This window comes from Arvicanthis niloticus, chromosome 4 (assembly GCF_011762505.2).
Source record: "Arvicanthis niloticus isolate mArvNil1 chromosome 4, mArvNil1.pat.X, whole genome shotgun sequence".
Lineage (NCBI taxonomy): Eukaryota > Metazoa > Chordata > Mammalia > Rodentia > Muridae > Arvicanthis > Arvicanthis niloticus.
In genome coordinates, this window is record NC_047661.1 from 18,353,899 (window position 1) to 18,380,960 (window position 27,062).

The following is a 27,062-nucleotide window of genomic DNA, read 5'->3' on the forward strand; positions in this document are numbered from 1 at the left end:
ATGAACACTTTAGTGATTGAGCCAACATGCTCTCACAAGGTTTGTAGAGCAGTGTCTGAGACATGCTTAGTACCCCGTAGATGCTGCTTTTTGTCATGGTTAACTTTTTTTTTCTCATTGGAAAAGTAGAATTCACAGGTAGACCAAACCAACTTGCCATTCAGGCTTCAAATGTATATGGGGGGAAGGGCTGGCTACTGATTTTTTTTTTTAATTTAGTGTTTTTATTTTTTTTACTTACTTCATACACTATATCTCAATCATATTTTCTTCTCCTTTAACTTCTCTCAAGTCTTTATCTACCCAACTTCTTCTTTCTCTAAAAACAAAACAAAACAAAAACCAAAAGTCAAACAAACAAAAATTCCAGTAAGACAAAATTTTAAAACAAAACAATCTGGAGTTTATTTTGTGTTTCTGACTACTCCCGGCCATAGGGCCTGCTCTGGAGTGTTGTTGGTATAACCAGTGATACTTTATTATTAGCAAGTATAAACTGCAGATAGTTTCTGTGTTAGAGGTGGGATTGTACATCCACTTCCCCCTCTCAGTGCTGGGATTTTACCTAGGCTGAGCCTCTGTAGGTCCTGGGAATGCTGTCACTGTCTCTGTGAGTTCATACGTGCATCAGTCATGATGTGTCTGGAAGACTCTGTTTCCTTGGAGTTGTTCAGCACTTCTGGTGCTTATAATGTTTCTGCCTCCTCTTCTGCATAGACCCTTAATCCTTGAAGGGAAGAGTTTGGCAAAGACTTACCATTTAGGACTAGGTGCTTTATAAAGTCCCTCACGCTCTGCCACTGTCCACTTTTGGGTCTCCACATGATGGTCCAGATGGTTAATCACCAGCCATGGCAAGAAGCTTCTCTGATGAGGGCTGAGTGAGGCTCTGATCTAAGAATATATACATACACACACACACACACACACACACACACACACACACACACACACACACACACACATATATATGTACAGTATGTCAGCAGGAGTCATTTTATTGCGATGTCCCTTTAGCAGAATAATGATAGCAAGTTTTCACATACATAAGATGATTCTGTCTTTATACCGTAGCCTCAGCAGAATGGGATCTCTCCACGTATGTTCAAGGCCTTTGTCAGCAAGAGCCACCCAGAATTCTCCTCCAACAGGCAGCAGGATGCCCAGGAGTTTTTCTTGCACTTGGTCAATCTGGTAGAGGTAAGTCTGGAGAGCATCCATTGGGGAGGTCAGAAATGTACCAAGCTGCTGTGGTGACAGCTTGATCAAATACGCCCTTCTCTTCACCTCAGTCACTCACTGGACCTCTTGGTGGCTGTCTCTGCTATGCACACTTGATGTGGCAGTCACTTAAATTTGAGTTCCAGGTACTGCTGGATTGTATATCTTTCATGCTGTGTGTGTTATATTGGTGTGTTTTGTAAATTAATAAATGTATTTCTATCTCTGACTAGCTTCCAAATGAAAGCGACTGAAGCTAGGAGTTATTTATTACTGAGGGAATTATCCCTAATCTATGTTTCTAGTGCTAGCCTGGCTACTTCCCCAGCTGTGCTTCCTAGTACTTGCTATCTGAGTCTCACCCAGGTTATTTCTGCTCTATCAGTCTGTACCTCAGGGTCCATTTCACTTGGGCATGTGCTCATGGCCCATCATGTCTAAGGGAGACTTCCTGCTCTCTCTCTCTTTCTACCTTTTCTCCTTCTCCTCTCCCCTCCTTTCACTCTCTTTGTGGCCCCTACATGTGACCCCTATACCAGTAATTAAAGCTCTGACTACCTCTCTTCTACCAAGAATTTGTTGTAGCTACTTTTATTTAACCAATAGCTTTAAATTGGGGGGCAAGGTTTACACAACAAAGGCCACTGTATGTGAGAATTTGCCTGACTGGGTACAACCAGATCTTGGGGTTTGAAATTTAGCATCTCTATACACAGCACCAGACCAACCCTCAACATTTCCTTCTTTTTGTTTAAATGAAAAGACTCTTTAATCCCAGCACTTGGGAGGCAGAGGCAGGCAGATTTCTGAGTTTGAGGCCAGCCTGATCTACAGAGTGAGTTCCAGGATAGCCAGGGCTATACAGAGAAACCCTGTCTCGAAAAAAAAAAAAAAAAGACTCTTTCTTTTATAGTAATAAATGACATGTAATACGAAACAATTATGAAAACTCTTAGGTAGGAGTTACATTTATAATGCCCTGTCCATTTGTTTTTGGCAATTTTAGATAAAGTATTTTATTGTTCTATCTTGGTGACTTTAGAGTTCTGTACCTAAAGCATTTTCTATCATTACTTGTATTACTAACCTAAAATCATTTTCTTAGACCTAAAAATTTCTTTTAAAAACCTAAACAGCTTAAGCTTATTTGTGAGACTGTAACTATCTAGACTTCAACCCATCAGAGACCTGAGAAGTCCTGACTGGAATAGTCTGTGATGCTGGACGATTTGAGCTAGTTGCTTGGCAGTTGTCCTGGAAGCAGGTCTCTTAAGGAAACAGCAGAATGCTGGAACAGTATGCCTCAGCATCTCAGCATCCCTGAGGGTGCATCTTGTTAGAACAGTTTGTCTGGTTGTTATTCTCTGTGAACACATAAGTTCTCAAAAGTAATATACATACTAATGAAAAGCTTTGGCATCCAGGAGGTAAACCGAGGTAGGCAGCCAGTGGGGGTCAGTGCTTAGAGCTGCACTTGGGGGTCAGTCCAGATATCGACTGGGGCTGCTGCCTATGGCAGCCAGTGATTAGAGAAATTACTCAGCAGACTTTTCTCTGAGGGAAAAAAGAACTTAATTTACTGGGGTTGGCATTCCCTATAGCCGGCGGAAAAACTCTGAACTCTTTTTAACTCCTTGGAGCCAGAAAGAAAGAAAAGGAAAGTGGGAAAATTCACATGTACACATACAGAGTAGAGGAAGCAAAAGTCAGACTTCAGTAACTTCATACATACAAATGCATACATACATGTATGCATACATACATCCATTCATGCATCCATGCATATAGACATGCATACAAACCTGCAGACAGACAGACATATACACATTCACATGGTGAATAGCTGGAACAAAGCCCCAGCAAGCAGTCTCCAAGCATTTCACACATAGACATATATACATATAAACATACAGTTGATGGATAGAAAGAACAATGTTCCAACCACTTTATTCTTTATTCATAGCTTATATATCCCAGAAAAGTCTTTCAAGCAGTATAAAATTACAATGTGATTACATTTTAGTTTTCTTCTAGTGGATAGTTATGAAAAAACACTGTGTTCCCCAAAAGTTTATAAGAAATAGCATTTTGTAGTACAGGTAAAGAAAACAAATTATCTTCAAAGTCCTAGGTACATTTGTAACTAAGCAACTTGTTATAGATTAACAAGGTGTGAGCAAGCAAAGTAGTTTTCTTAGTCAGTTTCTCTTGCTGGCAGGCAGCGATTTATGGTTACAAAGAAATGAGTAATTATTGTATTATTTATCTTTTAAAAGTAATTTTGTAAGAATTTTAAAAGAATTATAAATCTGCATTTTTATATAAATATCAGTCATATCTACTTTAAACCCTCAGAATGCAGACTATTTATCATCATTTCTTATTAAATCATATCATGAAGCTGAGGGCAAAACTCGGTAGAAGGTATCAATTGTCACCAGTCCAGCCTCAGTGAGAGTCATGTCAGCCAGTGCTGCTATTGTTCTTGTTCTCAGACCATAACAGGTCCCTAGCTTAACTGTTCAGAGTGTGCCTTCCCCTAAGATATTCTACATCAGAGCCAGGAGCAAAAACATCTTAACCTAGCTTCACTAACAATTTTATTATTCCAAATGCTTTCTAAGTTCATAGCTGTTCTTCTACAGCTCTAAGTTCTTTCCTAGGGTAGGGATTGAATCATTAATCTGCTCCAGCAGCAATGCCTGAAAGAGGTCAAGCATGCTTACTGTGAGTGTCAGAGATACTGTCCAGTGAGGAGCTAGATCCCCCTGTAGAGTTTCCATACAGTTCTTAGATCAAGAGGGATATGAGGGTAACAAGCAGAGCAGAACTCTGTAACAGCATGAAGTCCTCAGAACACGTAGTCCTCGGGGCCATGCCTCACTGAGGCTCACACGTCTTGGATATGCTAAGCACTGGGGAGCATTCCATGAGTTCTAAAGCAGTTTGTTGTTCCTCCTGCATGGCCCTCAGCATGAACAGTTCTGTATTAACCTATATATGGAACATGCAAAGTGCATAGATCAGTTAATGGAGATTTTTTTGGTCTTTGAGCAGGTGAAGTGTATCTGTCTCTATTATAAGCTAGTTTGGACTGTAGCCAAACTGCAATATAAAGTTTCATGATTAGTCCTGAGGATTTTGTAGCTAACAAGGTTTATTCATTGATTACACATAGATATTTGTGTCTTAGCTGGTCTCATATGTGGTCACCTGCCTTGTTTGGTCTTTTTGATCTCTTTCCTTTTGTCCATAGCCAAGATCTTCAGGAGGTCTCCCCCTGTCAAATCTGATTTTTATCAATTTGGATGGGAGACAGCTTTTCTTTTCCTGTTGGAAGCAATGTAAAATCTCCTCAGCATAATTCCTGTTTTACATTCTGAAGTTATTACATATATATGTTGATCTGATTCATCAGTTCTTTCTTTATCTAAGTCAGCTTTAGTTTGATCTTTCTAAAAAGGATGCATAGAACTATATTTATTACTGAACCTATTATTATTATTATTTGTATGTTGATAGTCAAAGCAAACTTATATGCGGTCAAAATGCCCCCATTGACAGTGTTCTCTATCTTTTAATATGGAAATATCTATATATCTATATATATCTATGAATGCATATTTTATTATTTAAATTTTTAATTTTTGATTATGTTCAGCTTATTTATTTGTTTATTTTAGTATCTACGTACCTTTGAAACCATTTTTATCTATTTCTCTTTTTCTCTTCTTTGGAGACTTTATTATGTCTGTGTTGTTTTATATTTAGTGTCTGTCTTTCTTTAGCATAAAAGCATGATTTTTAAACATGTTTTACATTATCAGAAGTTCCATTGCTTTGCATATCTTTTGTGTGTCTCTTAGTCTACATTTCATCTCAGATATTCTGCTGTGCTTGGCCATGGCCTCTGTCTGTCTTTCTGCTTACAGACAAGAGGCATTTTGATCTTCCACCTGTAACCAGGACCTGCCTCATTAGATCCTGACCTCTCCTGAGCAGGCCAGTGTGGGGAGCCGACAGAAGGCGGATATCATCCTTGCAGCCATCTTGAGCCATATACCCAGATAAGAGATTTGATTACAATAGCCTACAACAACTGAGCACACTCTGATAACATCTTGGTTTAGATACCCAGGATCTTTCCTTGGGTGTGTGAGATTAAAGGTGTGTGACTTAAGGGTGTGACTTAGAGATCAGATATAGAGACAAGGCGTAAGAGCATGACTTAAAGGTATGACTTAGAGGCATGGCTTAGAAGTGAGACATATAAAAGGCGAGAGGCAGGCAGAAGAGTGGAGAACAACTTGGAGTAGGAATTAGGTACTCAGAACAGTACAACTTGGAACTAGGAATTAGGTTAGAGAGTATAACTTGCAGCAGATTATTAGGTAATAGGCACTTAGCACTTGGAAGAAAGAACTTGGAACTTGGAGGCACTAGGGACTAGGAACTAGGGACTAGGAACTCAAGACTTGGAACTTGGAGAGAAGAAGAGAGACTGAAGAATAAACGGGATTGAATCACACTCTGTCTGGTCTTCATTCCTCGCGTTCGTTCTCACTCTCTCTCTTGCTGAACCCCGACCTGCAGACTGGAGCAGCTTGTGGCAGTGCAGGCTAAAAAGTTAGTCTCCAAGGCTTCTGGCAGTGTGGGTTCAAACATTGACAGAGCGGTCCAAACATTTTAGCCCCCAAGTGTGGGGCAGCTCGGGCCACGACAAGCCAGAGCTTTGAGGAAAACCTGAGGGAAACTGTCGTGCAGTTCTGAACCCATGAGCTAGCTTGTTCCTCACTGTTGTCCCAGCCTTGTGTCCCAGCCATGTTGGACTGGGCCATCTATGAAATAAAGAGCTAGGAAACTGCTTTGTTCCTGGGGAGTGCTTGTACTGTCTTCACATGGAACTTTTTAAGTTTAGTTTTATGCTGTTATATTGGATATCAAATGTCGATTAATGAAGTTATTTCTATCCCTGGCTAGCTCCCAAATGAGAGAATGAGGCTTGGATTTAGTTATTCAGTTTTAATACAATTACTGGGGGAATTACCCTAATCTATCTTTCTAGTGCTAGACTGGCTACTTTTCCAGCTGCACTCCTCAGTACTTACTGTCTCACTCAGGTTACTTCTGCTTCATCAATCTGTCCTCAGGGTTCATTTCACTCGGGCGTGTGCTCCTGGTCCATCATGTCCAATGGAGACCTCCTCTTCTCTCCTTCTCTTTCTCCTCTTCCTCCTTCTCCTCCCCTTTCTTCCTCCCTTTGCTCTCCATGTGGTCCCTACCTGTGACTCCTGTCTTAGTAACCAAAGCCCTGCCTTCCTCTCTTCTCCCAAGTAAGTGGTTGTAGCCACTTTTTTTTTTTTTTTTAAACCAAGAGCTTTAAATTGGAGAGCAAGGTTTACACAGCAAAGGCCGGTGTATGTGAGAATTCACTTGTCTTGGAGGCAACCAGATCTTGGTGTTCAAAATTTAGCATTCATATTATACCGCACCAGACCAGCTCCCAACAGTGTTTGGTCTCCGGACAGAGCCCCTTGAGAGCCTCTCCAGGTACTTGATACCCAAGTACTGCTCAAGTGACCCCACTTCCAATGCAACAGAGCTGAATCACACAGAAGCCATGAAGAATTCCCGAGTAAAGCCTTTCATTTACCTTAAAACAAAAAAGAACAAACAAGCAGCCTCCCCGCCTGGTTATGAAAGTGTCTTGTATGGAAAAGGAAGAAAACTCGGAGGAGAAAATCAGAGCTGCATAGTAGCTACTTCCATAGTAGCAACTTCTGCTGTTAACATCTTGGCAGCTGACCCTTCCTTCAGTCATTTCCCAACCATGTTTGAATTCTCTGTGTTTGTGAGCAGTGTTTCCCTTCATCTGTTGGGAGGATGTTACCATATCCTTAAGTATCCTAATACAGCATGGTTTCTTTATTTGCATATAGTTTACATCAAATGCATTTGAAAGTGTATCAAACATACGTTGATTTTTCCCAGGACAGTATTTTTTCCTCTTTTTATTTCATTAACTTCTTTTCCTTACTTCCTCTAATTACACCCATGCCCATCTATCTGTCTTCTATGGTTAATGGCTCTGTAATAGTACCATCCATCCAACCCCTCATTTGGGGATGCTGTATAAATCCCAGTGTCTTAGTCTGGTCCACTCTGATAATACTCAGTAAAGTAAGACCTTGATGCCAGAATCAGAGTTATGCTATTTTTCTTTCATAGCTTCATTTCCATGCACCTGCTAACCTGGTATTGTCTGACCTTCAGAGGAATCGCATTGGCTCAGAAAACCCAAGTGATGTTTTCCGGTTTTTGGTGGAGGAGCGAATTCAATGCTGTCAGACCAGAAAGGTCCGCTACACGGAGAGGGTGGACTACCTTATGCAGTTACCTGTGGCCATGGAAGCAGCAACCAATAAAGGTAACAGTCCTCCAAGAGAAAAGAACTATGTGTGTCTCTGTGGGAAAACTCGCGCGGCGGCGGTCGGGTGGCGGGGACAAAGTCCTGAGGTCAGGCGAGGTCCCTGGCGGCCTTTCCCCAGCGGAGCATCCTACTTTCACGCAGTTGCAGTGGGCAGGCCGGCAGCTGCATCTGGAAGGTCCAAGGTTCTAAAGGCTGGGAACCTGGCGGCAGGCCCAGGAGACATGTGGAGTCCAGGGGATCCAAAGCTTTCATTGTTCATGGTGTGGTGGATGGGTCTAGATGGTGCGCACCCCCAAAAAGCCAGAGGAAGGTTGGCTTAAATAGGGAGGGGGAAGAGGGGAGGGAATAACTTAATTAGCTACGCCCCTGGCCTTTAGGTAACTCATTAATATTTAAATCTTTGGAGGTGGAGACCTGTTAATCACGCCCTCCACCTGTGCCCTATGTGACTGACAGGTTATGTTGAATGGAGATTAGACCTCCTGTCAGGGCCCTGGGTTCTGAGAGCGTGGCCGAACACCCACAACCCAAGAACCAGGATACCCTTACACGGCCTGACATGTCTCCATTCATTGAGACCTGCACCAGAGTTGAGGTGCCAGTCACTGAGATGGGGCTGTGTTTGGGTGGCACCGCCCCTCCATCTGTTTTTAAATCCCCATGTGACTTTCCATGGAGGGTCTAAGTGTATCCTGGCAGGCTTTCTAGAAGTGCTATAGACAGGAGCTACTTTGGAACCCAGAGAATGTGGTTCATGGTTAGTCAGCATAATTGTGGACAGGTTGTTTGGTGATGTGGGTACGAGATTCTCTCTTGTCATTGCTAATATGCTGTGGTGTAAAGCTTGATGGAAATGCATCTCTGGATGTTAGATGTGCAATCTTGGGAAGCAACCAAGCTTTGCATCTGGGTTTTTAAGGCAGGGCTTCTGAAGGTAACTTGTGGCAGGCACAGGTTTGTAGCAGTGAGACCCAATAGAAGAAGGTTCGGACTTAGAAACGGAGGAAAGGAGTCTCCATGTAGCCTTTCCAGGGCACGGCTCCTCCCCATGCTGTCAGTCAGAGCTCACAGGATGGATGGATGGATGGGTGGATGGATGGATGGATGGATGGATGGACTTCTTTACAGTCAGTGTTTTAGAGAAGAAAAGGCAAAATGGCTGTGGCATTGCTCATTTTGGGTTCTTGCCATCCATGTGAAGGTCAGCACTCTCCAAGTTCCTATGGCTACTTTTTGGGGGGGGGGGATTTAATTTCCAATATTAAATTTCCAATTTAATATTGGAAAGTGATGATTGTTTCATGTAGCTTTTGCTACCGAGCCTGAACTCCAGGACCCGGCTAAGCTACCAGGCCCCACCCAGATTACTTTGACTCCACCGATAAAAAACGACACACACACACACACACACACACACACACACACACACACACTCACACACACACACCAATTAATCTTAGAATGCCTTTGCTAACTCAATGACTAAGCACTGCCTAACCTCTCCTGCCACCCCTGCCACCCCAGACATATTTGGATAGACCGAAAACTCACATGGCTGGTTGGCTTTATCTTCTACCACCACTCCAGGCTCCCCCTCCCAGCCCCACTCAGTCCTGCCTGTGTCTTCCCCAACAACTCTGTCCCGCTCCATCCTTGGTCACTGGTGTCTTTATTGATGAATCAAGAACCAATTGGGAAACAGGACCTTAGCATCAGAACCAACCCTTACGGATGATTCTGTTGATTTAAGATGAAATTATTTTTATTTTTCTATAAGTGCATACAGCTTTGAACTATGTTTAGATTTTTGCTCATTATACAAGGTATGTAAGACTGTGAAGTGTGTGGTTTGTTGCATTTTGAGAATGATGGCTGTCTTAGTTTTCTTTTTGTTGCCATAAAGTGTCTGACAAAGGGAACAAGGGAGGAAGGAAGGAAGGAAGAGCTTATTTTGAGTCAAAGGTATAGTGTATATTCAGGAAAGGAAAGTCGTGTTGACAAGAGCTGGCTATATTGTCTTTTCAAGTCAGGGAGATGAATGCTCCTTGTTTGACTTGCTTTCTCCTTTTGTGCAAGTCTAGGCCACTGATGGTGCGACTCATTTTTAGGGTGGATCTTCCCACTTCAGTTAACCTAATCAAGATGATCCTTCCTTGGCTTCACTCTGGGCTAAACTAATCTAGATAATCCCTGACAGCTGTGCCTGAAGGCTTATCTCCTAGCTGGCTGGAGAGCCCGTCAGGTCGACAATCAATATGAGCCATCAGAAGGAACTATCACTTTTCCTTGCTCATCTCAGCTTTGCATGTTCTGTTCAGTTCTGACAGCCTCGATGATGAAGACTGTTCAGTAAAATTCATGTTGGTGTGAGTCTCGTTGCCAATGGAATACACATGCTATAGGAAGTCCTCTGTGTGTTTAAGGCTGGGGAAGCAGAGGGATCTTTTAAAATGCAAAATGAGAAGTATTGTTTGAACTGGTGGCACTCTGTAATCCCAGGCTCCAGGTTGAGCATCTTTCATGCAAGGTTGGGGTTCGGATCCTCTCGTGCTGGCTTGTATGTCAGGTATAACCGTAGGACCCCCTCCTTTGCTCTTGCTTTATTTATTTAGTTGTTAGGGCTTGACAGAATGGAGCAGTTTGCATCTTAATAGCTTTCACACTTCTGTGATGTCTAATTTACTGTATTCTAGGAGATTTCTAAGTTACTTTCTGGATTTCTAGTAACGTCTAACCTTTGTATAGATAGAAGTAGTGTACTGTAAACTCTGGACAGAGGGGCTTTAAAAGCTTTTAGGAGGAGTTATAGAAGATGCATATGTGCACAAGCCGATCTATTAGGAGGGAATATTTTTGGCTGTGCTATTGTGAAATAATCAACCAGAAATGACATTCAAGGCACATGTGTGTTTTAACTGTGTAGTTAGTGTCAACATGGCTCTGAGGAGGTCCCGGCACACTTACTTCTTTTTTTGTCTGCATTCGTTTGATTCCCTGAGAGGCCTCCAGGCAGTGGATTAGAGACCTTTGATAAATCCTCAGGGGCATGCTGTTTATACAGCCCTTGGGCCCAGGAACACAGTCACACTTGCTGGAGGAACCACAGACATCTAATCTGGCCATTGTCTGGGGCTCAGGGGCAGTTCTTCTCATTTCCACATTTACATTCTTCCCTTGGTCCTGTTGCTTTGGGGACAGCCCGAGGTTGGCATCAGGAGCTTTGTCTCTTCCCTTCCTTCTGCCTCCCTCCACCTGCCTGATCATTCCCCAACTCTGACGCCTTGGATGAATTCCTTCTGGGCCTCATCCACCGTTTGTTGACTAGGGTTTTAAATCTAGGCCTGTCAGCGTTTGGTTATTTTCAACCTTTAGCTTGAGCTTCTTCCGGGGCTTGGGGTGCTGTGGGGGGGGGGGGGAGGGAGGGGGCGGGGCGGTGCCTCTGGCTTCCAGATGGCTGCAGAACTTTGGTGTGAAGTCTGTAGAGAAGCAGTACCTGGGTAACTGCAGAGGGGGAAAATGGAAGAGCAGCTTCCTGTGCCCGCCATTCATGTCCCACTCACAGTACGGTCTGAACTCACTTCTCTCTGTTTGGTCTCAAAGAGAAATAGCAAAAAATAAAAGGGGATTTAAAAAATGGAAACAAAAAGTGTTTCTGACTCTATAAAGCCTGTTGGTCTTGGGAGGGGTCTTTAGGCAGGCTTCTCTGGAATGGACAGACAAGGCAGCAGCCCTGACCTACTGGGAAAAACACTACCCTAGAGGGTGTGGCTGAGGAAAAGAGTGATTGCAGGTCCCTGCCTTCCTTGGTCTTCCTCAGATGAGCTGATTGCCTATGAACTAATGCGGAGGGAAGCAGAAGCCAACAGAAGACCCCTTCCTGAGCTGGTGCGAGCCAAGATCCCATTCAGTGCCTGCCTTCAGGCCTTTGCTGAGCCCGACAATGTGGATGATTTCTGGAGCAGCGCCCTGCAAGCCAAGTCTGCGGGGGTCAAGTGAGTAAGCCAGGTTGTTGACCGGGAAAGAGGGGCCTAGTGAGGTGGGGGCCGAGTGAGGCGGGGAGGGGACTGGGTGTTCTCAGAGTCCTGGAGTGCTTGTTCATGAGGGTGGGATGGGTTGTGATGTAGCCGTCCTTCACTTCACTTGATGAGGCTGACCAATAAGACAGTCCTGTGATTTGGGTTATGCTGTGGGATTGGGAGTGTCTACCTCCTTTTTTTTAATCAATAAAGCAGAATTATGGTTTATTTTATGGTTGTAATTTTTCCCTTCCCTTCCTTTCCCTTCTTCCTCCCCTCTCTCTCTTCCTTCCTCCCTTCCTCCCACTCTTTTCCTTCTTTCCTCTCCTTCCTTCCTTCCTTCTTTCCTTCCTTCCTTCCTTCCTTCCTTCCTTCCTTCCTTCCTTCCTTCCTTCCTTCCTTCTTTTTTTTTCTTTTCTCTTGCCAAGAGAGTAGAGTAGGGTTGAGAAACACCCTTCTTCCCACATGGCAAGAATGATTACTGGTAAAGAAACAGAATTACTTTTCGGAGCCTTCCATATATAAATGCCACTGCATTGTCTTGTAATTTTAAGGTTAAGTTTTAGCATAGTTGGGGGAAGTTTTGGGCATGCCAGGGAAGCTTTGCTTGGTGAGCTGCTTACAACTGAGTCAAGAGAATCATGTTCACACTGTGAGCTTGGTCGTCAGGTACATGTATTTTCTTTTCTCCACTTGATACCTTAATTGATTTGATACTGCCAGCTCTTGCCAACACACTTCATATCGCCAAGTGAGCTGGGGAAAGTGTGTGTGTAGGACAAAGGGCTCCTGGGAGCTCTGTCCACTCAGTTCTCCGTCCGTTTTCCTCTTCATCAGGACATCTGCTTTTTCTTTCTCTACACTTCAGTGCTGGAGACTGGACCCAGGATCCTATAGACGCTCAATGAACACTCCATCAGCAAGCTCTGTTCCTAGTTCTTGGAAGCTTGTTTCTGGAATTATACACTTTGAAATGTTCTTTGGCCCCTCCTTTCAAGAGTGAGACCCAGCTCTCAGTTGACAGAGTGAAGGATGGAGGGCTATAATTTCCTGTTTTCTTCTTGTTTTGTTTTTTTTTTCTGCAGTCTGGCAGCTAAGCTGCTGGTGGTTGCTGTCTCCAGCACCTGCAGGACTCTTCAGACCAGACTATGCATGTCAGAAATGGGAAAACAAAACAACTGTTTTAAAAAATGACCTTGTAGAAATGCATCTCAGTGGGAGAGCTCCTGCTTAGTGTATGCCGGGCCCTAGGCTTGATCTTCGAACTACAGAAAAACAAAACAAGGCCAAAACCTGGCTTACAACCATGTCAAAGAAAAAACAACAACAACAACAAACAAACAAACAAAAAACCCCCAAAAAACCCCCCAAACCAAAACAAACCAAACCAAAACAAACAAAACAAAACAAAACAAAACAAAAAAAAAAAAACCAAAAAAAAAAAAAAAAAACAAAGCAAATAAAACAAAAGGCCCCATTCTAAGTCTGAGAAGGTACATGCAGATGAGACTAATTGCCATTCATTCTGTTATCAGCTGTTTTTCCTTAGGTAAGTTTTGTTGCAGAAGCTGTTGACCTCTCTCTCTCTCTCTCTCTCTCTCTCTCTCTCTCTCTCTCTCTCTGTGTGTGTGTGCTATGCCTACAGGCACACACTTAACTCTGTGTGCTTGTGGAAGTCAAAGGACAACCATCTCTCACCTCACTGAATGAGCACTGGGATGACTGAGGTATATCACTGCCTGGCGTCACATAATTTGAGGATATTTGAACTCAGATCCCTAAACCTATGAGGCGATTCTTCATCCAAAAGCCATCTCCTCAGCCTCCATAAGCTTGTTTCTATGCATGAGAAGATTTAGCATTGTATCGCAATTGTTATTACCTGAAGTAACCGTCCTTGAGGGAACGAAGAAGGCTAGAGCTAAACATCTCCTCTTTACGGCCCACCCACCGAGGAGCTTGGGATGAACTTGCTATCAGCTATTTTCTTTCCATACTACTCTTGTATTTTGAGACAGGATCTTGCTATAGCCCAAACTCCCACCCACCAGTTATCACATTTAATATGGTCTTAGCAGTGCAGGGTAGGCTCCAGTGGTCTCCTGCTTTACAGATGGGGCAGTAAAAGGATAAGCAATTGGCCAATAAGTGGCATGCTTGGGAGATTCAGCTGGTCTGATGGCATTCAGGGATGGCACTTCTATCCCAGGTTTAGCCACGTAATCCACTGAGTCCATACACATAGCCATGGTTAGTGGTCCTTACGTATTTTGTAGTTTCAAATGCAAATTTTGGCATTTGGTGAAGCCAGCTAGTGAACTTCTGAAATTTTTTATTTTTAATTTATCTTTTAGCAATCAAGGCTGTGACTCTACTGACATTTTATTAATGTCAGTTTGAACCTTCCTTTTGTTAGACCCAGAGTCCGAAAATCCAGAAAAAGGCAAAAGGCATCTATTCTTGCTGGCCAGGTGGGGCAGTGCATACCCATGATCTCAGAACTTGGAAACCTGAGACAGGAGGATTAGTGAGTTCATGGCCAGCCTAGACAACAGAGAGTTCAAGGTCAGCCTGGACACATAGCATATCTATTTAAAAAAAAAAAAAAAAAAAAAAAAAACCACAAACAATACAAAGAAAGAAAGGGTGGGTTGATCTTGGTGGGCCTACAGGTCAACCTCTGGGTAGAGACCCCTTTTGGGGAGAGAATGACTTTTTCACAGGGTCAAATATCAGCTATCCTGCATACCAGATATCTAGATTCTGATTCATAACAGAAGCAAAATTAGAGTTATAAATTAACGATAAAATAATTTTTTGGTAGGGGTCATCACAACATGAGGGACTGTATTAAAGGGTCGCAGCATTGGGAAGGTTGAGAACCACTGCTTTAAAGTGATCCTGACAGGCTGTGTCTGGGAAGCCTGTTATTGTTTGGAGCATTCATTCACCTATCAAATATTATTGCTCTTACTAGGCAGCGTGCTAGACAAGACCCAACTCCTGTCCAGTGTGGCTGTGGGGAGATTCCCACTTACACTTTTTTTGGGAGAGAGAAGCATAGTGTGGGCTCCAGAGCAGACTCTCTAGGTCAGCTGGAATGTGACCTTGGCCAGCTGACTCTCCTGCCAATGCCCTCTTTCCTATCTGTAAAGCGGGGATAACGGAAGGATTTTATTTATAGAACTGATGTCAAAGAGAGCTGAGCAGTGTAAATGCTTTGCCTGTGCCTGTCAGTAGCTTTAGGAAGGACAGCATTGTCACTGCCATTGTTGTGATCTTTTGTGAATATGTGTGTGCATGCCTCTGTGTGTGTGTGTGTATGCCTGCCTCTGTGTGTGTGTGTGTGTATGTGTGTGCATGCCTCTGTGTGTGTGTGTGTATGCCTGCCTCTGTGAGGGTGTGTGTATATGTGTGTGCATGCCTCTGTGTGTGTGTGTGTATGCCTGCCTCTGTGAGGGTGTGTGTATATGTGTGTGCATGCCTCTGTGTGTGTGTGTATGCCTGCCTCTGTGAGGGTGTGTGTATATGTGTGTGCATGCCTATCTGTGTGAGTGTGAGTGTGTGTGTGCGTGCTTATCTGTGTGAGTGTGAGTGTGTGTGCTCGTGCATGCCTATCTGTGTGAATGTGTGTGTGGATGCCTTCCTCTCTGTGTTGTTGTGTGTGTGTGCATGTATGCCTATCTGTGTGTGTGTGTGTATTGGCTGTGGGTCATGTGGTTTGCATTTAGTTGACTAATCATATTTTTGGCACATTTACCAGAAAGAGTCTAGTACTCTTTTCTACTTAACCAATTTTCAATGCTATGGAATAGACCATGTTAGTCATTGCAGCTTGCATTTTTTTCTTAATAAGATGTCTTAATAATAGTTAGTCTTAATTATAATTAGTGATCAGTGTTAATAGACATCATACAATTGCTAACCTGGTAGTAGTGCCCAGACCTATCCTGAGTACTCTCTATGGCCGGACTAATTTAATCCCCACAACAACTTTTTATAAAGCTGAATTATGTTTGCATACAGACTTTTTTTGAATTTATATTCTGATAGCCTTTAATAAAAATATAAAGTTCTCTAAGAAAAAAAAATCCACAGATTCAGTTTAGGAATAAAAGAGTGTGCAACAATAATTTGTTTATACTTCCTTGTTATTCTTTTGCAAAGCACAGTTTAATACTTTGTCAGATTTAACGGTAACTTGGTGTCCTCGAACTACTTGCTTGTGAGTGGAGATTCTTATCTCTCTTGAGACGAACCTGAGATATATGTAGAATAGTTGCAGTGGGGTTGAGTTTAAGACCTGGGTTTTGAAGACTTCTTTAAGTGGTTGGTAGTTACCCATTACAGAGTCATGCCTTAAATTATTCCTCCACCCTCTGTCCCACCCTTAAACTGAGCCACTGCCCAGACCCTATTTTCACCAGTTTAGAATCAATAACTGTCATGGCACCAGAGTCACCATTTGCATATTATTGATTTAATTCGATTTCCCTAGATTTGATGTGAGAAGAGAAGGTCTGGGGCAGGAGAGAGGCCTCAGTTGCTAAAGTCTGCTGCTTAGGAATGAGAACCTTCCTGTGTGGGATCTGGTGTCACTTGTGTAAAAAGCAGAGTGTGATGGGACATGCCTGTAAACACAGTGGTGGGAAGTGGACGTGGGAAGATTCTGGGGTCCATGAGAACTGGTCTCATCTGAGCTCCTGGTCCAGTAGAGACTGTCTCATAAAACTAAGGTGGAGAGAGATAGGAAAGAAGACACCCAGTGTTGACCTTTGACCAACACAACATACATAAGCATCTCTCTCCTTTCTCCTCTCTTTCTCTCTTCTCCTTCTCTCTCATACACACACACACACACACACACACACACACACACACACTACAATTGAAGGATAACTTTTTTCCCCATCAGTTGAAAATGCCATAATAGCAGGTGAATTTTGTTGGCTTTCTGTAAACTGGAGGTCTGGGCCTCATTTAAATGAGAATGATGTTTATTTAGACCTCTCAGACAATCAGAGAACCTAACTGGAGGGACTGTAAGTTTCTTCAGAGAGCCAGGAAAACCCTAGATCGTTCCCTTTGCAAGGCTGAGCTCTCATAGCTGCTTTGCACTGTGGCCTGTGACAGAGAACCATCCTTGTGTACCATCCTTGTGACAGAGAACTTGAGACACAGCAGGCTATGTGACTTGTCTGGGGGGAAGATACAGGCCAGTGACAGACCAGTTCAGTGTCCAAGGCCTTAGGGCTGATGGGATTCACTCTAGGTCCTTACTACAATACTGTCTGGTTGTAAAGGGGTTTTCACAAGGGTGAGTGAGCACAGCACAACCCTGGCAGCAGATACGTGAGTAGGTTCATTTCTAGATGTAAAACGAGCCTCAGAAGGGCCAGTGATTCACCCGGATCTGGACTGAATTACGAGCCTATTGAAGACTTACAGCCACACTTTTCTACTCTTTGCCCATGGTCAGTCCTGTGCTGTCTACTATTCTGCACCAGAGGGCAGCAATACGTTGGTATTTGCTTTGTTCATTCTGGGAAAAGATGTGTACCAGATAGAAGGCAATGACTCTAATTCAAACAGTGAGGTTTAGAGGAGGAAGCTCGGAGTCTTCTGTTTCAAAGGAGACCTATTGTCCCATCTCTGGCTCATTGTCTATACTTGATTTTAGCCAAGAGGCTGAGAAACCGTGTGGCTCATTGTCTGTTTATATAGAAAGAGGTCCTGCAAAGACCTAATTGGTGACTGAATGAGCTGGGTTCCAGCACTGAGAGGCATGGATTTGATGTACAAATTGAACAGTCAGTGTGTGCATAAAAGTGATGAACCCAAGCCCAGAATACTCTGTATTTCAGTTTGAAGTGAACTCAGAATTAACCGGGTTAATTTGTCAAGTTCAGGGGCTGGAGCACTTGCCGCTCTTACAGAGGACCAGGGTCTGGTTCCCAGGACCTACATGGTGTCTCATAACCATGGGTAGCTCCAGTTCCTGGAGATTCTTATGGGGATTCCAGTTCCCGTTTTTCTTATGTCTGCAGACACGGGGCACAAATGTGGCGCATATCCACACATGAACTAAACCCATACACATAAACTAAAATCTTTTTCAAGGTAAGGCTTGGATTTAGATAGCTTAGATAATTACTCCACAACAGAGCTAGCTATGGGACTCATACTACCAGCGATCCAGATATTTTAAAGAGACCCTGTAATGATCAGCCTCAACCCAAGTTCTGGCAACCCTCCCTTGCACCAGTCCAGGCTGTAAGGCAGTGATGCCAGGTAGGAGTGAGGCTGGCTTCTCCACACCGTGTAGGGACTGTCACAGACACAGTGCATACTTGACTGAGAACATACACAGATACATACATACACAGGTAAGAGCATCCCAAGAATGCTGGGAAACCAAATGGTTTAAAAGCACTTTTCAGAGCATCGCAGCAAAGAGTCACTGTGAGATAGCTGTACCCCATGATCACTATGTCCTGCCGTCAGCATTTTCTGCTGTGGAGAAAGCCAGGAGGTTGGAGTGAGTGCGTGAGTACCTGAGTACTGACTGTTGGTTGGTTCTTCCCCACAGGGCAGTCCTTGGCATTGCCAGGCGCCCCAGACAAAGCTGCCTGTGAGCCATGGATGGCAATCGTCTTTCTTTCTGCCTTGTTTGATTGATCTCCTCCCCTTGTGTTTCCCAGAACATCTCGCTTTGCCTCATTCCCTGAATACTTGGTAGTGCAGATAAAGAAGTTCACTTTTGGTCTTGACTGGGTTCCCAGAAAATTTGGTAGGTATCCTTTGCATGCTTTCACTTCAACTATAGAGTGAGCCACTTAACAAGACATGGCATGTAAAAGAGGCTGTGGGAACATCTGCCCCTGTCACTTCCACCCCATTGTTTCCTCTGTTACTCAGAGTCTAGGAGAAACACTACAATAAGCAACATTATATGCTAACCACCCCTTCACCACTGAACTCTGGGAGGACCAGACTCTGAGAAGGAAAGTATAGTCCCCATGACAGCACATCTCAGATGCTACTGTGTGTACAGGTCACCTGGGATCTTTGGAAAATGCAGATCCTGATTGGCAGGTGTAGGTGGGCTGAGAGACCATGTTGCTAACCTATCCAGATGGTGTTAGCATTGCCAGTCCAGACACCATAGTTGGAGTAGTAGGTAGCTGGAGATATAACTTCCTCTTAGCAACCTTCCCTGCCTTTGAGATACAGCAGTGCTGTATATATGTGATGTTCATGTAAGTCATACAAATTTTCCTCCCAATCACTTAGAAACATTTGCATTGGACAGTTGAAAGAAGGATGTGGTTTGGGTTTCAATGGACTGTCTTCATCAATACGGAAGGCCCTTGGCCATTGTGGAAGGCTCATTTTCCAGATGAAGCATAAAGGCCATGAGGCAGTTTCCTCTGCTACCAGGGTTGAATGTGAGCTGCCTTAAGTGACCTCCAGGCTTGTGGAAAGATGTACATTTCACCCTGCATAGCTTCTCTAGCAAGGACTTCAAACTGTTTGCCAGTCTCTTATAGATTTGTGTTTGGGCATTTGTCCAACAAAGCCATGCAAGTCTCAAGAGTCATCCAAATACCTGCAGAAGGGGACCTGGAGAGAGAAGGGAGAACAGCCAGGGTGATTTCCTAGGAAGCCAGAGTGCCAGTTTGATCATCCTTTGTGCTGGGCTATTCCCAATGCCCAGGAGACCCTTGATTTTCTTGCTGGAAGAGTTTAGGGAGCAGAGAGGGTCTGAAGGCAGGGTGCTGACCACTCTGTTCTCCACTGGCCTCTGAGAGGGTTGAGATACTTAAGAATCTTGACTCATTCAGGCTTTGGACTGCTGTGGACAGGGTTTTGGTTTGTTGGTTTGTTTGCTTTTCCTTTTGAATTTTTGTCAAGGAAGAAAAATAAAGTCAGATTTTATTGACCAAGTTTAAAGGAATCTCAAGGTAGGGCCTGGATTTCTCTCTCGAGGAACAGCTGAATCCGTTTTGTGAGTCTGTCCTTGTATTTAGTTTTACTTGTCCTTAACATTTAACTTTTTCAAATATTAGCTTTTGTTCTTGGGTTATTGTTTCATTTATTTTAGTGGGTTTTTTTTTGAGATACTCACAGAGCCCAGGGTGGCTTTGAATTCACTGTGTAGATGGGCTAGCCTTGGACTTCACTGTGTAGATGAGGCTAGCCTTGGACTTCGGCTCTTCCTGCTTCCACATCCCAAGTTCTATGCTTACAGGCATGTGCTACCACGCCCAGCCTGCCTTGTTGTCTTAAATAGGATTTACATATCTGACGTCATTTGGAGGCCGTTGTGCTCCCGGCCTGAAGGACAAAGCCTTGCACTTGTACTGGACTCATTTCTATTCCAATTTGCATAGGTGCAACACTGACTCTCGCTGCTCTTAGGCTTATAAATCTTGCATTTGAGTAAGTCAAATGTAGTAGCAACTGAGGCATGAGGGCTCTGTTTTTCTCCCAGAGCACCCATGGGTGCTTAAGACAGTTAAGACTCAGCCAAGTTCTTTTGAGCTTTATGATTGATTTATAGCTTAGCATCATCATGGTTCGAGAAAAAGTATCAATTTGGAGTTTCGAACTCAGATGTGAAGGGAAGGGGAAGCAGCATCTGGGAAAGGAGAGCTGCTGGGTAAAGGGGTACACAGGTCAACCTCATGGAGGGCGCCACTGTGCTTAATGACAGCTTAGAAAGACATCCTTTCCCATAAGCATGATGTTCCTGTGTGGGGCAGTACGGAGCAGTGGGGTCAGTGTGAAATGGTCCCAGCAGCCAACATTGTCCAGATTAGAAGCTAAAGGGAAGCTCAGATAGTTAACACAGAATGTGCTGCAGCCTTGTGACATTTGAAATCCAGAAGTCTAAATTTTAACATTAAATCTTGTCCATATTTCAAAAGCACCAAATGGAATGAGTCTCGGTCACAGATACCCTGGGCTGCTGGTCTCTGGCTTCTGTCTTACCTGACCTGTTACTGTCCAGTGTGTCACCTCTATCCCATCACTCTCTGCTCTTCCCCCTGAGTCCTCCAATAACCTCTCATGTGGCTTGACAAATCTGTGCTGAGTGTCCCTTAGGCTGCCTACATTCATGCATGCAGTGAACACAAGCGGATTTTACAATGATCTGACTGAGGGCTCTGCAGAGTCCAGTGAATATGATCTTTTGTTTTGCAGATGTTTCTATTGATATGCCAGACCTACTAGATATCAGCCATCTCAGAGCCAGAGGCTTGCAGCCAGAGGAAGAGGAGCTTCCTGACATCAGTCCCCCCATAGTCATTCCTGATGACTCAAAAGGTACCATCTCCTACTGCAGTGGTTCTCAACCTGTGGGTCACGACCCCTTGGGGGGGGTTGAATGACCCTTTCACAGGGATCACATATCCGCTATTGTAGTATAAATATTTACATTACAATTCATAACAGCAAAATTGCAGTTATGAAGTAGCAACAAAAATAGTTTTATTGTTGGGGGTCATCACAACAAGAGGGTCACAGCATCAAGAAGGTTGCGAACCACTGCCCTATTGGAAGAACACTCTCTCTTCCACCAGCCTGGAATAGTCACCATGTTTCACCACGAATCTGCTTCCTGAGAGGTCATCCTAGACACTTAGGAATGAAGCCTGGCTTCAGCTGTGAACTTCAGACATATACAATATACTCTGCATCACTGATTTGTGTCCTGTTGGCAGGTGGCTCTGGAAAGGGCCGACAGACAGGCAATAGTGAGCAGCAGAGAAGGCCAAGGTGGTTTTTCATACTGCTCCTATCAATAAAGCTCAGGCCAGAACCCTTGATTTGCAACTAGACAGTGTTCTTAGAAATACATGCAGGGATCAAAATGATTTAGCTCACCGAGCTGTCAGAACTTTCTGTTTCATTTGCATCTGAGTGCCCAAGCCTGCCGCTTCCCTCACTACTGTAATGAACTGTGTTTTGCAGGTGATGTGTGTGGGGTAACCAGGAGTGAGAGGGTCTGGGAATCTCTTTTCTAAAACTGTTGGCCTTGGCTAGCTCTCACTTATGACATGTCCCTTCATTTCCAGACCGCTTGATGAACCAGTTGATAGACCGTAGGTATCTTTTAAAATGTTTTTGGTGTCTTATATCTGTTCCTAGTGTGCCATGTTTTAAAGACGTATTTATTTCATATATATGGGTGTCTTGCCTGCATGTTTGTGCTCTATGTGAATAACTGATGCCCACAGAGGCTGGAAGAGGGTGTCAGATTCCCTGGAACTAGAGGCAGAGAGGGTCGTGAGCCACCACATGAATGCTGGGAACAGAACCAGGGTCCTCTGGAAGAGCAGTAAGTGCTCTTAACTGCTGAGCCATCTCTCTAGACCACAGTATGACAGATTTCTCTGTGTTAGTTCAGCAAAGAAGTATTGTTATGTGCTGGATAGTTGAAGCCATTCCTGGGTGGAAGGGTTTATAAGTTGAATGAATAACAAACATAGGCCCAATGACATGCTTCTTAAGTGGCCCTTATGGCTCAGGAGGGTGAGTGTAGGCTTGAGAACCAGCAGCTCTGCCTGGTCACCTTGCCTTTGCTGCTTAGGCCAGCGTGGTGGAACAATTCACTCTGTGTACCTCCGTTCCCTCATTTGGAAATTAAGGTAGCAATACCATTGCTTCTTATGAATAGCTTAATAGTTAGATGGCGTAAAAAGAAGTCACATTAGGACTCAACAAAATGGCCCTGTGTTCAGGCAGTCTGTAGGTAAGGGGGTTGAAGACGCCTGTAGTTCAGTTTCTCACCGTGGGATGTTCTGCTGTGCCCTGCAGCCTCAGACATAGATGAGTCCTCGGTGATGCAGCTGGCTGAGATGGGCTTCCCTTTGGAAGCCTGCAGGAAGGCTGTGTACTTCACTGGGAACACTGGGGCTGAGGTGGCCTTCAACTGGATTATCGTGCACATGGAGGAGCCTGGTAGGTGGCAACACAGAGTGCTTTGTTGTTTGTGTTCCTAGTGCTGTGTCCCTAAAGATGATGGAAACCTGCTACAGTCTGGGCAAAGTCACAGCCATAGTCTCCTTTTAAACAGCAGCTTTCTTGGAGTGGCTTCTGCCTTCCAGGTGTACACAGTTTGTCATCCGAAAGATCCTCAGAAGGATGCCGTCTCTGTTTCAAGTTGGAAATAGAAAACCCAAAAAGTGAGGCCCTTTCCTTAGCATCTTCTTTTTATCTACTTTTGAAGATGTCATTGCTGTGTTTACCCATCTCAAGTGTGTATCCACATGGATTTTACTCACCTCACAATTAGGGGACTAATTCATGCTAGAATACTTTTGTATACCCAAAAGAAATGCTACAGACAGGAGCCGTCTCTCTCATGCTCTCGTTATGTCCTGTGCCTCGTGTTCACTGTCTACTCTCTATGTATTCTACAATTCTTATAAATCTGCCTATTTTTTACAATTCATATGAATGGAATTGTATTACACGAGGCCTTTTGTGTCAAGTTTCTATCACTTTCCATGATCTGTTTAGGGTCTTATGCTGTAGCATGAATGGAACTTCCTTTTTTATGGCTGTATAGTGTTCCATTGTATAGCCCTACCACAGTTTATGTATCCTTTCATCATGGGGTGATAAACAGTTGGGTTGTTTCTCCTTTCTGGCATTTATAGAGCTGCTGTAAACATACATGTTCTTGTGTATGTGGATTTATACTTTTGTTTCTCTTGAGCAGAACTGATGTAGTTCTGTGTCTAACTTTTTAAAAGCTGTGAAGCAATTTTACACAGTGCTGAGCCACGTTTCGCTCTCACTCATGCCGAATGAGGGGTCCAGCTCTCTGATTCTCACTGTTAGTGATTTTGTTATAGAGGCTCCTGGATGTACCATGGATGTCACTGTTGTTTAAGAGGCATTACCCTAGTGACTAATGATTCTGGGAATATAATGAGTTATTTGCCTTTTTATTATTGAGTTCTAAGAATTCTTTTTAAGTTCTAGATATAGGTTTCCTCTTAGAATATGATTTGCAGAGGTATCTTTCTGCTTTGCCATGTCTTCCCTTCTTTAATGATGTCTTCTAAATAATTTTTTTTTTTTACATTTTGATGAGGTCTGGCACAACTTTTTATGAATTATATTTTTTTCTGTTGTATACAAGAAATTATTAATCGTTTACTCCAATGTCACAAAGACTGATGCCTGTGCTTTCTTTTGATTTAAAAAATTAAAATTAATTATTAAGTTAATACCTTTAGTTCCCATGTTTAAGACAGTGATCCATCTCGATTTGATTTTACATGTAGTGTGAGGAGGGACATCTGTCTTTATGGTTTTGTATGCAGATAGCCAGCACTGTTGTTAAATAGACTGTTTACCCTGCTTGAAAATCACCTATCTATGGGCTCTCTGACCTCCCAGTTCTGTTAACTTGACATATATGTCTAGCCTTACACAACATCCCTTGATTTATAATTTTGTAGGTATTTTTCCACTTTGCTCCTAAAATGTCTGCTTCAAGACAAAACCCAGAAAAATTTCAGTACAATTATTTTCCTCAGATTTTGCTGAACCACTGTCCGTACCTGGCTATGGAGGGGCTGGGGCCTCTGTCTTTGGTGCTACTGGACTGGACAACCAACCTCCTGAGGAAATCGTAGCTATTATCACCTCCATGGGATTCCAGCGTAATCAGGCAGTGCAGGCTCTACAAGCAACGGTGAGCATGGGGATCTGTGAGTCTGGGACAACTGGCCTTGCTGGAGGGGGTTTCAGCAACAGAGACCTCCCAAGGCCTTTTGATCATTCTATGTCATCTTCGTCTGACTGTGTCCCATCACATCTCATGACAATTTGTTTGCATGTAGTGTACACAGAACTAAACTGAATGAATAAGGGGTTCATGTGGTGAACTTCCCATAAGGGGATATGGAGCCGGGCAAGGTGACAAGATGTTGATTGTTCCTTAGTGGGGCTCATAGGTCTACCTGGAGCTTGACAGCTTCAGAGCAAAGGGGTGCCAAGGTTCTGACTTGGAAAGAAGGTTCTTAAGATGAAATCATGCTTTTTTTTTCTGTTCTCAAGACCTTAGGAAAATATGTCCCGAGGTTCTCAAAATATGTCTTGGAGGTCTCTGCCACTGAGTCCCTTTACAGAAAAGAGGTTCTTCTGATAGTTATGAATATCTTCATTTATTTGGAGATAGGGTGGTATAGGTATCTGTTTAATAGTCAAGGAAGTACACTAAAACCTACCCTCTCTTGTCATCAGAATTCATTCTGAGTGGCATTCTGTTCTTACATCGTTTTGCCTGTCCTGACCAGGTGCCTGCCAGGTCCTATTGCCCAGGTTATAGTGAGTTTTGACCAGGTCATGGGAATTTTCCTTTTAAAAAACCAGAGATTTTTCCCCCCTTGGGTGCTTTCTGGAGCCCTACTTGCTTCATTGAAGTTTCTATATCTGAACAAATCCTTTAGCTTGTTAGTGCTGTCACAAACAGGGGAAGGCAGAAGGAACTTCATGATTGGTTGGTTTGAACCATTTGAACTTCCATTAAAACAACCATTAGCTACGGAGACATCTGTTTTCCCATTCTTCCAGTACTTAAGACACAGAGGCACTGACCCGGTGTGCACACGGGCGTCTTCATCTCACAGAATCATCTGCAGAAGATGTATTCAGTCAAAAAGACAGTGCATTTAATTACTTTGGCTGGAGAAAGGGCTGCATGTGAATGCTGACCTTCCCCCTTTTACACCCTTGTCCTTGGCACCAGCCTGCAGCACTGCTGAGCTAAGACAAGTGGAGGCTCCGGAGCTAATGCACTGCTCTGAACTATTTTCTGGCGACTGCAGTGGTAGTGTGTGGGTGGGAGAGTGTCAGAGTCCAAGCTTCTCACTCAGAGGTACTTGGCACCAGTTCATTCGGGCCTCCTGCCTAGCTGCTTGACATCTGGTGCAGATGGTCCAGATGTGATGAGGACCTGAATGCTGAATGCACTGTGAACTTCCTTTCTTCAGAATCATAACCTGGAAAGAGCCCTGGACTGGATCTTCAGCCACCCCGGATTTGAAGAGGACAGTGACTTTGTGAACGAGATGGAGAACAATGCGAACGCGAATATCATGTCTGAGGCCAAGCCAGAGGGGCCCAGAGTCAAGGATGGGTCTGGAAGTAAGTCCCAGCCCTAGACATCACCTCAGCAGTCGTTCAGTCCACAACTTCCTCTCCTTCCATGTATTGAAACCTTTGATGCCAACTTTAGTGCAGAGCTGTCCTCTCATAAATGGTGTACCCTGCCACTCGGGCTGCCATGATTTGATAAAAATCTAGATAATGTAGAGTCATGCCACATGAGTGTTGGTGTGTCTGTGTGTGTTAGGTACCAGTTTAGACTTTTTCCTTTCTGTATGTGCTGGGTATTGAACCAAGGTATTGCCAACCTAGGCAAGCAGTCTCTCTTGGAGCTACATGTCCAATCCAATTGTGTCTCTTCCAGTGACGTTTACATTTCTTCATGAAGCATGACAGCTTTGGCCAAAAGAATCATTAATATTCACAGAGAAATGCTTTGAATATAGAAAAGCAATCTTAGGCTCTCCCATTCCCAGGCTGTCGGCTGGTAGTTTTCTCAACGGCTGTTTCAAGATGGCGAGGAGTAGCAGACCGGTTCTGTCTCTCCGTAGCCAACTGTTATGTAGTGGCTGGATGCCAGGCACTATTGTAAGTACTTTGTATATAAGCATTTCTTGAAGTCTTACCATAGCCAGTTTCACACTTGAGAAAATGGGGTGGGAAGAGTCCCTGAGGTCCTTCAGCTCTTCAACGGTAGGGACAAGCTTACATCCATTATCCATGGTCTTACCGTCATGATAGCCTCCTCTTTGGCTGTCATTTCCTGTCAGATGACGTTTAGCTTTCTAGCCTGCCATATAACATGCTCTGTATTCTACCGAGTTTGTTACTTCTGCATCCTTCTTCCGGCAGCCTGTGTCACAGCACCACACTCAGCCACCATCCTCTCTTCCTGTCAGCTCCAGGCCTTGCCAGGTGAATCCCTATTTGTGAAATACTCCCTCCATCACTGAACCCGTGATGTCATCACCTTGTGCTCAGAACTTGGCCACTTGCTCTCTTCTCCTCCCTTTCCTCCTATTCTTTCTCACCTCATCACCAGCCTTTTCCTTCTTCCTCTATAAAATGGAAATTTACTCACTGAAATGCTTCATTTTAGCTGTGTTGGAAAAGATTAAGATACAAGTCTCCCAAATTTCCTATTTATCTACAGTGGTGGTTCTCAACCTGTGGGTTGTGACTCCTTTGGAGGTCGAATGACCCTTTCACAGGGGTTATCAGATATTTACATTACAACTCATAACAGTAGCAAAATTTCAGTTATG

The 27,062-nt window shown here is 43.7% G+C and overlaps 1 protein-coding gene across 1 annotated transcript in view; it reads left to right on the forward strand.

Moving 5' to 3' along the window:
- Positions 1-27,062, forward strand: part of Usp13 (ubiquitin specific peptidase 13) — a 107,827-nt gene that overhangs the window by 67,481 nt on the left and 13,284 nt on the right. Inside the window, exons 11-19 of the mRNA XM_034500171.2 lie at positions 1,075-1,200; positions 7,495-7,648; positions 11,469-11,643; positions 18,369-18,457; positions 20,875-20,997; positions 21,750-21,776; positions 22,492-22,635; positions 24,225-24,382; positions 25,683-25,836. Coding sequence (XP_034356062.1) covers positions 1,075-1,200; positions 7,495-7,648; positions 11,469-11,643; positions 18,369-18,457; positions 20,875-20,997; positions 21,750-21,776; positions 22,492-22,635; positions 24,225-24,382; positions 25,683-25,836 — 1,150 coding nt within the window. The remainder of the gene's footprint in view (positions 1-1,074; positions 1,201-7,494; positions 7,649-11,468; positions 11,644-18,368; positions 18,458-20,874; positions 20,998-21,749; positions 21,777-22,491; positions 22,636-24,224; positions 24,383-25,682; positions 25,837-27,062) is intronic.